This window comes from Ipomoea triloba, chromosome 12, assembly GCF_003576645.1.
Source record: "Ipomoea triloba cultivar NCNSP0323 chromosome 12, ASM357664v1".
Lineage (NCBI taxonomy): Eukaryota > Viridiplantae > Streptophyta > Magnoliopsida > Solanales > Convolvulaceae > Ipomoea > Ipomoea triloba.
Window position 1 is genome coordinate 12031917 of NC_044927.1, and position 12946 is coordinate 12044862.

At 34.0% G+C, this 12946-nt stretch overlaps 1 protein-coding gene across 2 annotated transcripts; it reads left to right on the forward strand.

Annotated features, from left to right (window-relative positions):
- Window positions 1-3906: 3906 nt before the first annotated feature.
- Window positions 3907-6806, forward strand: LOC115998105 (NAC domain-containing protein 87-like). Of its 2 annotated transcripts, none has more exons than XM_031237580.1 (4): window positions 3907-4174; window positions 4434-4708; window positions 5479-5804; window positions 6227-6806. In XM_031237580.1, the coding sequence occupies exons 1-4, from the start codon at window positions 3949-3951 to the stop codon at window positions 6528-6530; spliced, it is 1131 nt and encodes a 376-aa protein (XP_031093440.1). In that variant the 5' UTR covers window positions 3907-3948; the 3' UTR covers window positions 6531-6806. The 2 variants fall into 2 exon arrangements, with proteins under 2 accessions (XP_031093440.1, XP_031093441.1); XM_031237581.1 differs by having other exon boundaries at window positions 5482-5804.
- Window positions 6807-12946: the final 6140 nt, after the last annotated feature.

Genomic DNA, 12946 nt, shown 5'->3' on the forward strand with positions numbered 1-12946 from the left:
AAACTGTAGTGTATATAAAATGAAACTGAATAACAGTTTCACATATTTGAGTGTATAATGTCAAATGAAATTATAATTATATCGAAAAGAAACTGTAGTTGTGTTGAAAAGAAACTGCAGTGTATATAAAATGAAACTGAATATGTTATACACACATAGTTACTTTTTGCAGAAATGAGCAAAACGAGTGTCGTTTCTGCCGTTTCTTTTCAATAATCAAAACGACGTCGTTTTGATGCATGAACTACCATACAGTATGGACCGTGGTCCACAGTAAAATTTGCGATGTTTGTCCCACATCAGACCATAAATAGGAGCCTTAGCTCCTCTAAAAAGCATTTTTTTATATCAAGTGTGGTGGTGTTTTGGAGAAAACAAATGTTTTCTACAAAACTCTATACCCCAAAAGTGGGCCAATGCAATCAACTTGCAAATCAAATAGTACTATTTAATTTTGGGTGATTGACTTAGTCAATTCACCAATATTAATCAAATCAGCTAAAAAATGTCTTGATCGGCTATTATCCAAACATTTCCTTAATAAGACTTTAAATACACCAACTTAAATTTAAATCTGTGACCTAATAACTTAGTTTCCGAAAATCTTATATGAATCATGTTCAATTCAATTTTGTTCATAGAACTAGCACCAACCAAATTAATATTTTGGTTTTCGTTTAGAGTAATTCACTTATAGAGTAATCAAAATATTGCTTCAGTTCATAATTCAAAATAAATAGATAAAAATAAAAAAGATATATACATAAGAGAAACAATATAATAATTCCACCGTTGAATATTCTTATTATAACATGAAGTTGTTGTAAAAAGCTAACTTGTGTAATGGCTTCATCATGTGGTTTAGTTTTAATTTTTGACTGGGATCGGAAAAATAAGAGAGAACAGTAAATTCCAAACTGCCATGTAGAATTTTTACTATTTAACGGTCCAATTGGGGTAGGGCAAGAGTGGTTTGCCTGTGGACCTTTAGAGTCTTAGACATGGATTTAATTAATAATTTATTCTCATTACCTCAAATAAAATATTATAAAGAATCTCCACTTTCAATTCTTAATTAGGGGTGGTTATTTGTAATACGTCTTAACAATACTTAATTAATTGCTAATTACATACTACTTACTCATTAATTCTTTATTCAATTACACTTAAATTAAACCCACTCTGATTAAATATCAATACATCTCATTATCTATTCACTAGATTTAAAAAATGTACTAATTTTTTTCTAATTATAAAATATTTTTAATAACATTGATGGTGTTTCACATTTTAAATGATGATTGTAATTTATAAAGTGACTCACATGAAATTTTCTTTTATTTTCTTTCATACGAATCAATGTTAGTTAAATTCGCCTTATTTAATTATACATTTGCCATGAAATATCATTTGTAAGTCGTGATTCCATATGGAGAAAATTAAATGACTTAATTTAGTCAATATATGATCATATGAGGCTTATAACCCCATCTACACATTTTAGATGACCACTATCAATATCAAACACCTATTACATAAAATTAGATGACCACTATCAATATCAAACACCTATTACTTAAAAATTATAGGTAGTAACGAAAACACAACTATATTTTCTTATACTTATGTAACATTTGATGCTAGATGGAAGAATATAATGTCGGACTTGACCGGCCTTAATACTAATTAATAGTTAATTAGGTTTAAACGCTTACCATTATATTATATTAAAAGTCTCGTAGAAGCTATAGTTAGTAGCGACGATACATGTAACTATATTTCTTTATACTTAACTACGGAGTAAAAGTTAGTGTCATATTTTGCTAGAAAAATATTGGACTTGACCATTCAAATCTCTCAATTAAATTTATTAAATTTAACTATGAATATCGTAAATTATATTGTGGACCATGGTCCACAATGCATTGTGGACCATGATTATCATGGCTGATACTGCATTTGTGTTGAACGGATAGTGCAGTTGTGTTGAAAGGAAACTATAGTTGCGCGGAACAGAGACCGTTCATCCGTTCAACATAACTGCAGTATATTTTCAACACAACTGCAGTATCCGTTCAACACAACTGCAGTATCAGTTCAACACAACTGCAGATCCAGACGGATGACACGGCCTCTGTTCTACGCAACTGCAATTTTCTTTCAACACAACTGCAGTATCAGCCATGATCCATGGTCCACAATGCATTGTGGACCATGGTCCACGGTATAACTGCTATGATATACCTATTGTGGACCATGGTCCACGGTATAACTGCTATGATATACCTCGAAATATCATTGGCAAGTAATGAAAACGACTTGGTTTGGTCCAGAATATCCCAATTTCACTGTAAGGGGAAACTTTAATTTCCAAGACATTGAATAAGGACATTAAATTCTTGTAGAAGTTGAATAAGATGAAAATAGCTTTAAAAGTTTAAACATTTTAAAGAAACAATTTTTTAATGTTATTTTAATGTGAAAAGGATATTGCAACAGAATAAGTCTCCAAAACAACTTTTATTTTCTTCTTTTTCACATCCTTTTTCAAACAGGTAGATAATGGGACCAATTTCAGAATGCCTCCACCAGGCCCAGCCACCGTATCTCATATCTGGATGGATTCAAATTAATTAAGGAATCATAATTTCACTACCACCCCCTCTTCTCTTTTAAATAACAAATACATCCCCACTATTTTCACCATTCATTTCATTAGTTAATAAAGAATATAAGTTACACTTTTATATACTCTGTAGTTTAGGGATTACAAACGTTATTTTTTAAATTTCGTATTTATTAAACATTTTCTTAATATTTAAGACAGCTCCCGACATTTAAGCTAAAAGTTATACTTTCCTAGGTGAATAGTCGTGAGAATTAATTTTTCAGAATTTAGAAATTTTTTATGTAACACAAAAAAAAAAAAAATGGAGATAGACCGCATTTTATGTTCTTTAAAGCAGCTGGAAAATAACTTTTGGTTTTAAAAAATAATTAATGGCGTGCGTGATGAGAATTTGTTATTATCTTTTTTTTTTTTTTTTTGTGTGTTAAAGATTATGAATATTACAATTTATTATAACGATGCAGCTGAAGAATCCGTAGGTATAAAGATATATCGGTTTTATATTAGCGGATAATAGTGCAAATTTTAAAATCAAATGGCATACACAGGCTATTGTTAGATAACTTTAAGGGTCCGAATGAGATTTTTAAAAAATTAAAAATTTTAAAAAAAGTTCACTCGCTAGCTAGACTTATAAGGTTCTTACGTAGCTATAAAGATATCTCAATTAATATTGATTTTATATCGGCGAATAATAGTGTTGATTTTAAAATAAAATGGTAAATACTTGCTATTGTTAGAAACTTTAAAACTCCGAATGAAATTTAAAAAAATACCATGAAATTTGCAAAAAGTCCGCTTGCCAGACATTTACGTAGGTATAAAGATATCTCAATTAGTACAACATCGATTTTATATCAACAAATAATGGTTCAGATTTAATATCGATTTTATATCAACAGTTGCTTTTCTTAGAAACTTAGTTCAGAGCAGATTTTTTTTTTTTTTAAAAAGCAAAAATATTGCAAGAAAGTCCGCTTGATAGACTTATAAGCTTCTTACGTGGGGATAAAGAATCTCAATTAGTATGAACTTTGCACCGGCGGATAATGATGCAGATTTTAAAATAAAAAGGTACACGCTTGCTATTGATAGAAACTTTAGGGGTCCAAATGAAATACTCCGTATAAAAGAAGCAGAAAGATTGCAAAAAAAAAAAAAAAAAAAAAGTCCGCTTACTAGACTTATAAGCTTCTTACGTAAGTGACTTGCACCTCACGGAACTCCCATTATTTGTGGTTTGTGCTTATAAAACATCCTCCATTTCCCTGTTCCCTACTTTCTCAATGATTTTACCTTCTTCTCTTGTCTGAACAGAAATGGAAACATTAGAAACTGGAAAGGAAGCTTTAGTGGGTCAAGGAGATGAAAACGAAAGAGTAGATAAAGATGATCTGTTAGGCCTACCTCCAGGCTTTAGGTTCCACCCTACTGATGAAGAGATCATCCTGCACTACCTCTTAGAGAAGGTCGCCAACAATGCTTTCGTTGCTATAGCCATCGGAGAAGTCGATCTTAATAAGGTTGAACCTTGGGATTTACCTAGTAAGTCTTTTCAATTCGATCTTAATTTAATTTGATCATCTTCTTTCTCTGTATGTATAGTAGTGAATTGAACCTGAAATGTCAAGATCCTTGGATTACAAGGCCTTTTGACACTTGAGTTCAACATTTTTTTTTTTTTTTACCTGTGGGCGTTGTGATCTTCTGCTTGTGAGCATAAATATAATATAAACATAAACGTGCAGTCCAACTATTAATTCTGCTTATTAATTGTTTTAAGTAAGGAATTTTATGTTTTCAGAGAAAGCTAAAATGGGGGAGAAAGAGTGGTGGTTTTTCTGTCAGAGAGACCGGAAGTATCCGACGGGGATGAGGACTAACCGGGCAACAGAATCCGGTTACTGGAAGGCTACCGGAAAAGACAAGGAGATCTTCAAGGGAAAAAGTAACATTCTTATTGGGATGAAGAAGACTCTTGTTTTCTACAGAGGTAGAGCTCCCAAAGGTGAGAAATCTAACTGGGTTATGCATGAGTATAGACTTGACGGCCAATTCTCTTACAGCAAAACAATCAGGGTAAGCTACTTGCCTCACCTCTTACCTCCCATCCTTAATCTACCACTATTATTGCATACATGCATCTTAATTAATTTACCTACTGCACCTCCTACCATGGTGTGTGCAGTGTTTAATTATATCTAAGAGTAATTAATTAAGGAGACATATAATCACACAATTCAAATACAAGCTAGACACCTTTTTTTTTTTTAAATAAAAAAAATCAAATTTTTAGTATGTATATATTATATATATATTATTCTATCTTCAATTCCTTCAATGATTGTCCACTTTCTTTTAATTATATGTTTTGAAAATTGTGATTTTGGATGTTAATACTTTATGTATATTTGACCAAGTTAATTATTAAAATATATAGTAAATGCAACAAATCGAATAGGACATATATATATATATATATATATATATATATATATATATATATATATAATATAATATAATTAAAATAGTAAATGAGACAGGTATATAGAATAGGAATAAGTACAGATAAGGTATGAGGAAAGAGTATGTAGGAGGTGCAGATATAGTATGAGACTTTGAGATATAGTTTCAATTTGGTGGATTTTTGTGTAATTAACAGGCAGGCCAGGTGAAAGTAGCTATAAACAGATATTACATTGTAATCGAGTCAGTAGTACTCAAAAAACAGGCAGGCCAGGCTGGAGAGATTAGATTTAATTTGATGTGTATTGTTGTCAACAAAAAAAAAAAAAAGAAGAAAAAATTGATGTGTATTAATTAGAATTTGTTATTTATGTGATTGATAGCAGGATGCAGAATGGGTGGTGAGTAGAGTGTTCCACAAGAGCGCGGGAGTGGTGAGAGGAATCCCAATGGAGAATAATGATAATCATCAGATGGATTCATTTGTGGACAATCTGATTCATAGTCCTTCAGCAACAACAACAACGTTGCCATCTTTGAGGGATTTGTCTCCTGCTTCCAACCAAAACTACTTTCTTGAAAATGATGATGACAATCAAGACTTCAAACCAGTAATGGCGGCATCCTCACATGGAAAATCTCCGTATTTCCCCATCACCTACCCACACTCACAGATTCTGCCTGCCGCCGCCGCCGCCGCCTCCGTTTTGTAAGTCAAAACTTAAGCATACAGGAGTGACAGGACCTTAGGAACACATGATTTCCACAAATACTTAAGTTAGCGTTTAATGAATATACCTGGCTCCATGGTTTCACTGCAGATGCTTCAATGGGAGACTTGGTTTCTCCCTCCAGACCTTGAGCTTTCCCTTAGTCTAAGAACTCTGATGGAGAGAGAACTTTTAGTTTTGCAAAAGGGTTGGGGAGAGGACCAGAGCCTCTGAATGGCTATAACTATCTCACAGTTCCATCAATGTGAGAAGTTATTGAGCAGTTAGAACTGCCATTTATCTTTAACTGGCCAAGATTATTATTTTATTATTAAACATACATAAATATTTATGAGCCATAATAATGAGTCATACATTAATAATAATTATTCTAACACCTTTTATACCCTCCGACGGCCAGCAACAACGGGCTCTTCTACTCGCCTTTCTTGCCGAACAGTCCCGCATTGAAAATGGAACAGACTTCGTACAACAACGTCAGCGGGTCGCAGGAGACTGGGCTGAGCATGGAGGTGATGATGCCCGCCAACACAGAGACAACCTCGGCCCTGTCCAAGTTGAAGCAGATAATCGCAACCGATGATCAGACCAGCCCTAGGCCGTTCGATGACCTGGACGCCGACCCAAGTTATCACGACGGCGACATGGACGACCCTCTCGATCCTTACTCATTTTGGGATGACTACGGCCCTGCAGATCCATGAAGAATATAATACAATTACCGGGCAATACACACAAACAACAAAACAACAAAAAATAAAACTCAGTGCTGTTATTTAATTAATTCAGACATGTTTCAAAAAAAAAAAAATTTAAATTAATTCAGACATTGTACGTGTATAGGTTTCCTTTTTATTATCGTCTGCATGAGATTGACATTAGGTGGTAGTTATTCTCAATTGTTCGTTTAATTTTTCATAGATGGAATGATTATATTTATTTTCGACCTACTCACTACATATATAATTATGCTTGTGTTACCTCAATCTAATTTGCATGCATGCATCTTCATTCCAAATTCAATTCTTTTATTTTTAGTAATCCATACATGTTTTTGCGTTTTAGGTTAGTTTCATTCCTTCCTATTTATTCTCAAATGATAGATATTGTTTTATCCATTTTTTAAATTCCTTCACTAAAATAAGAACTATACATTTATACTTGAAACTTCTTCTTTTAAAACTAAAAAATAGTGTATAATTAGTGTGCCTATCAAATAAGGTGTGTGTGTGTATATATATATGTATTATGGATCATATGTGAAACTTCTTTAGATAAAAAATAAGACTTAATCTCATCAATTGATTTAGTCCAAATCAAGAGTCCAAAATAAAGACAATTAAAAAATAACGCGATGACATTATGATAAATTTGTGTAAGTTAGTTCCGATGTTCTTTGTCTTCAGTGCATATATTTTGTCTCAGTGCATAGTTTCTCCTTTGGAGTGGAGTGCACACATCTTATCGCATTGAAAGTGCATCATTTTGGTCTTCAAGTGCACGTTTCTCTGCATTCAAGTGCATAGTTATGGGCCAATGTTTATTATATCTTTTGCCTTATTTTTAATAATAGATAAGTAAATTTCTAATGTAATTTGTGAGATTTACAAACAATTTGTGATGATATTTGGTTCAATAATACTTAAGTTGAACAACTTTTCTTTTTGGTACCATCAGTGTTGCAAAAATCGCGCCTAGGCGCCGATTAGCGCCGATTAATCGGCGCCTAGGCGCTAGGCGGCGCCCGGCCGCGTTGAGGAAGGCCGAAATCGGCCTCCTCCGCGGCTGGGCGCCTAGGCCGGCCGGCTGTTTTTTTTTTTTTTTAAATTAAAAAATTATAAATANGGCTGTTTTTTTTTTTTTTTAAATTAAAAAATTATAAATATGAAACATTTAAACTATTAATGTTATAATGTATTAACTAATACTCTAATAGTCTAATAATAAGTAATAACTAATAAGTAATAACTTAATAAAATAATAAGTAATAATTAAATTAAACTAATAAGTAATGAACTAATAATTAATAAATAATAACTAATAAGTAATAACTTAATAAGTATTAAATATTTAACTATTAAAGTGTAAAGGCTTACAATATTAAACACTTTACAATTATTAACTCTTAAAATATTTTTTTTTAATTTTTTTTAAAATTAAAAAAAAAAAAAAAACCTAGGCGCCCGCCTAGGCGCCGATTAGTCGACGCCTAGGCGGCCTAGGCGCTAGGCGCCCCCCAGGCGCCTAGAGGGCGCCTAGCGATTTTTGCAACCTTGGGTACCATAAATTGTATCTATTGCACTTTTTGCCTTCGAGTGCAGAGCTTTAGCCTTCAAGTGCACATTTTTGTACATTCAATATTTGTTATATCTTTTGCATTCTTTTCAACAACGTATAACTAAATTTCTAATAAAAATTTGTGAGATTTACAAACGATTTGTAACGGTAATTGCTTCAATAACACTTAATTAAGTTGAATAACTTCTCTTTTTGGTATCATAAATTACTTCAATTGTACATGTTTGTGCCTCTGACTACAGAATTTTGGCCTTCAAGTACATGCTTTTGTGCTTTCAAGTGCATCTTTTATGTATATTCGAAGTGTATATTTTTTAAGCGAAGTAGATTACTCAAAATTAATGGTTGAAATTGTTGCGCATTTTTCACCTAGCAACTCCTTCACACATGATTTGGACCTCTGATATATATATGGAAGGGTTCAGGTGCGGGATTGCTCCCAGGTAAAAAATGGGGTTAGATTTAAGCCATTGATCAAGCTTGATCAATGGCTCAAATCAATGATCAAGTTTGATTAAGGTGTGTGGTTTTTCCTTCTTAGGGTGCGTGGGTTTCTTTCTCAAGGTGCACTAATTGTATGTTAAAGTGCGTGGTTTGTGTACTTAAGGTGCGCCATTTTAATCTTTAGGTGCGTGGTTTGTGTACTTAAGATGCACAATTTTAACCTTTAGGTGCGTGGTTGTATTCTTAAGGTGCACAATTTTAACCTTTAGGTGTGTGGTTGTATTCTTAAGGTGCTTTGTTTGTGTGCTTATGATTTGTGCACTTAAGGTGCGCCATTTTTATGCTTAAGGTGCATGGTTTGTTTATTAATTTTATAAACAATTTCATGAATTCCTTTATGTTTTTTGTCATTCCAGGTGCTCAGATGAAGGGAGAACGCGCGTTTTTTTTTAAAATAATTTTCATTGATTTGAGCCATTGATCAACCTTGATCAATGGCTCAAATCTAACCCCCATTTTTTACCTGGGAGCAATCCCGCACCTTCTTCCGTGTGTATATATATATATATATATATATATATATATATATTGGTTCACAATTTGGTGAGAACCATGCCCTAGGTGAGAACCTGTGCACAAATCTAAATCATTGATCTAATAGATTTAACGGGTTGAAAATAAACAAAATTTTATAATATTTATTAAAATGACCCCCTCATTTTAAAAATTTGTAATATAATATTAATAAAAATGACATCACTCATTTTTTACTTGATTTTTCATCCATCAGATCTTGCAGATCAATGATTTAAATTTATACACAAATTTTCACCTGGCGAGTGATTCTCATATGATTATATATATATATATACACACACACACACTAAGGTCGGATTGGCCTTATATGAATATATAGGATTTTCTATGAAAAATATTTTGTTTTAAAGTTAAGTAGTATTTTCTATGAAGTAATATTAAATCTAGTTCAAGATATTAAAGTTTAAATACTCAGTATTTTCTGTAAAATTCTTGTCATTGACTATTGAATTATATTGGTACAAATGTAAACAATTTGCTGACTGAAAAGGGTTAGGTGCATGTATGTGAGCAATTTAAACATGATTTATTGGGCAAGAATTTATTATTATATATATATTTTTAATTTTATATAATATAAATCTTATACGTTTAAACTTCTGAGATAACATTTATTGCAAAACATTAAACCGGTTGGATAATTAGTAAGAAAATAATAATCATTTGGAGAAGCATTAATTGTGAAGCTAGGTAGGAGGTAGGAAAAGAAAATAATGAAAATTAATGCGTGTGAAGGTAGAGAAGCAATATAATTGAATGGTGGAATGAGCAGGCCAGGCCAGGGCGGGAAGCTAGGTGCATTGGAAGGGATATAAGGTGTGCAGAAATGGTGGCGATAAACATTCAGCAAAAATAGGTATCTTAAAAACATGGTATAAACAGGTGTCTAAGTCTGAGTTCTTGGGATTTGGGAGAGCTTAGGCTTTGCTGTGGGAATATTCTCCACAATTTTAGTATTATGAATATGTAGCTCGCACGTTTGCTCTTCCTTATTTTACGTGTGCACTCACTCCACGTCATCATCCTTCGCTTCAATTCTCGTCTTTTCCTACATACTTCCCTACTTTATGCTACATTTTTATTTTTATATATTTAAAATTACATTCTATATTTCACTTTTTCAAGTGTTATTATCTTATTTAATTACTATATTTTTTTCTTATTTGGGTCGAGATAGGATACGTGTACGGAAGATTTAGAAAGGGTGGGTTAAGGTAAAATAAAGGAAATTGGCATGATCCGGCTGTAAAAAATTAATTAAGTTTACTATCTGGTGGTTTTTGCTTGTACAGGACTACATTCGTCCGCTATCAAGCAACAAAAGTAAAATGCATTAGATAACAATTGAAATATCTGTGGTATGCAGAATTAAATGAGAAGTACTACTCCCGTGGCCATGAGAATGTGCAAACTTTCTATTATGCATATTAAAATGTACGATTATGCATTTATGTAATTTTAAGATTGTGCATCTTGTAATGTCTGATTGTGCAATTTGTATATTTGCACGGAAGTGGTGATTCTCATTTGATCCTGCCTAGGTGTGGACAGGTTTCGGGTAGAACTTGAAAAAAGAAATGCGGGCTTGACATGTTTGGATTGAATTGGCCAGATTCAAGTAAAAACGAGTCAAACTTGTGTTTTCCACGGCCACAAATAGTAAAATAAGTCCAGGTTAAGGGGTGGGGGGGGGGGGTTAGGAATTTTAATTCCGAAAATGACCCAAAACTCGAATTAAGACTACCTATAAAAAGAGGGCACTAGGGTTCGGACTTTAATTAGCATTTCATTGAACCATTGTCTATCCTTCTTCCTCTTAGCTTCTTTGTTCTCACTCCTTGACTTTCTCATCCTCTCCGCCCTCTCATGTTCTTAGCCTCTCACTATCTCAACCTTCTGTGCCGTGTCGCCAATTTCTCCGCCACTTAGCCTCTCTTGCCTGAGTTTCCTTTAACCTCTCTTTCTCTCAATCTCAACTATCTACACACAAAACCTTAGAGTTTTAAATTTCTTTTGATCTGCATAGCATGCAACGTATTAGATCTAGGGAGATCTTCAACTTTCAAAGTTTAAGGACTTTACTTGTCTAGCTTATGAAGAAGAGAACAGAATTCTAGAATAATATTGATAATAGAAAATATTTACAATATATACACAAGACTAGAGTCCTATACTAAGTAAACAAGACTAGTGTCCTATACTATATCGATTCCTATATTAATACTCCCTGTCAAGCTTATGTGGGATGACTAACAGCATTGAGCTAGAAATGCAAAACGTGGTCTAACTTTGTCGCGCACGAAATGATAATCTGGTCTTCAGTAGAGATGAAATGAACCTGGAGCTTCCCCTTTGTCACTTTATCACGCACGAAATGATAATCAATTTCCACACGTTTGGTGCGTGCATGGAAAACCGGATTAGCACGAAGATACGTGGCGCCCAGGTTGTCACACCACATTTTAGGAGAGACCAAAACAGGTAGTTCAAGCTCACGCAACAAGGCCACTAACCTCGTCACTTCAGCCGACACATCAGCCAGAGCTTTGTATTAAGCCTTTGTAGAAGACCGAGCAACAGTCTTTTGCTTCTGACACGACCATGAGATCAAGTTATACCCTAGAAAAACAACATAACCACTTGTTGATTTTCGGTCCTCAGGCGAACCAGCACAGTCAAAATCAGTAAACGCATGCAACACATTAGACAGAAACTTGCGTAAAAGTAAGCCATAGTGAAGTGTTCCTTTAATATAACAAAACACACGTTTAACATAGCCTAATGAGCTACAATAGGTGAGTGTGTGTGCTGCTATAGCTTGTTCACAGGGCAAGGAGAAAACCTCGTAAAAAGAACATAGGAAAGATCATGACGAGTCACTGTGAGATACTGTAGAGCCTAGCCAAGCTCTTGTATTGTGTGGGATCCGCAAATGGCTCAACAGATTCACCAGTGGGCCAGAATCAATGAGACGGGCGTATCTAAGGCCTTGCAATCAACCATGCCTAGACGTTTTAAAATATCACTCATATAATGTCACTAAGACAAAAGCATACTAGTGGGCACAAAGAGCGTCTCAATACCAAAAAAGAAAGATGGAGCTCCCATATCACGGACTTTAAAAACAGAAGATAGTCGATCTACCAAGGCAGAAACACATGCTAAATCACTACCCATGATGAGAACATCATCAACGTAGACCAAGAGATACATCTACACACCATTATTTGAGGAAATAAAAAGAGAAACATAAGTTTTTGAAGACTGAAAACCAACTAAGACTAAGAAGTCATGCAAATGAGTAAACAAAGCCTGAGGAGCCTGTTTTAGACCATATAAGGAAAGATGCAACGAACACACAAAGTCAGGGTGTTTCTTTCTTCATAGCCTAGACGTTGATGCATATAAACCGTCTTAGTCAACTGACCATTAAAAAATGCATTATGAATGTCAAGTTGTCGAACCACCCAATCACGCGAGTGAGCTAAAGAAAGTAGCTATGGCACTGTTGTAGGTTTAACCACTGGACTAAAAGTTTCAAGGAAATCATGACTTACCACTTGATTGAAACCTTTTGCCACCAAATGAGCTTTATATTTCTCAATCGTTCCATCATCCTTCTGTTTAATAAGAAAAACCCACTTGCAGCCAACTACATTCATTCCGGGTTGAGCTGGAACCAACCGCCAGGTCTGATTCTATAGTAGTGCATTGAATTCAAGATCTATGGCCTCACGCCATTCAACATAGCCAACAACCTGAGAGAAGCTCGCAGGTTCTG

Excerpts from the sequence above, each read along its gene's own strand:
- LOC115998105 (XM_031237580.1), top strand. The coding sequence starts at position 3,949 with ATGGAAACATTAGAAACTGGAAAGGAAGCTTTAGTGGGTCAAGGAGAT. Across the intron at positions 4,175-4,433 it reads TGAACCTTGGGATTTACCTA|AGAAAGCTAAAATGGGGGAG; the intron begins GTAAGTCTTTTC and ends TTATGTTTTCAG. Across the intron at positions 4,709-5,478 it reads CTTACAGCAAAACAATCAGG|CAGGATGCAGAATGGGTGGT; the intron begins GTAAGCTACTTG and ends TGTGATTGATAG.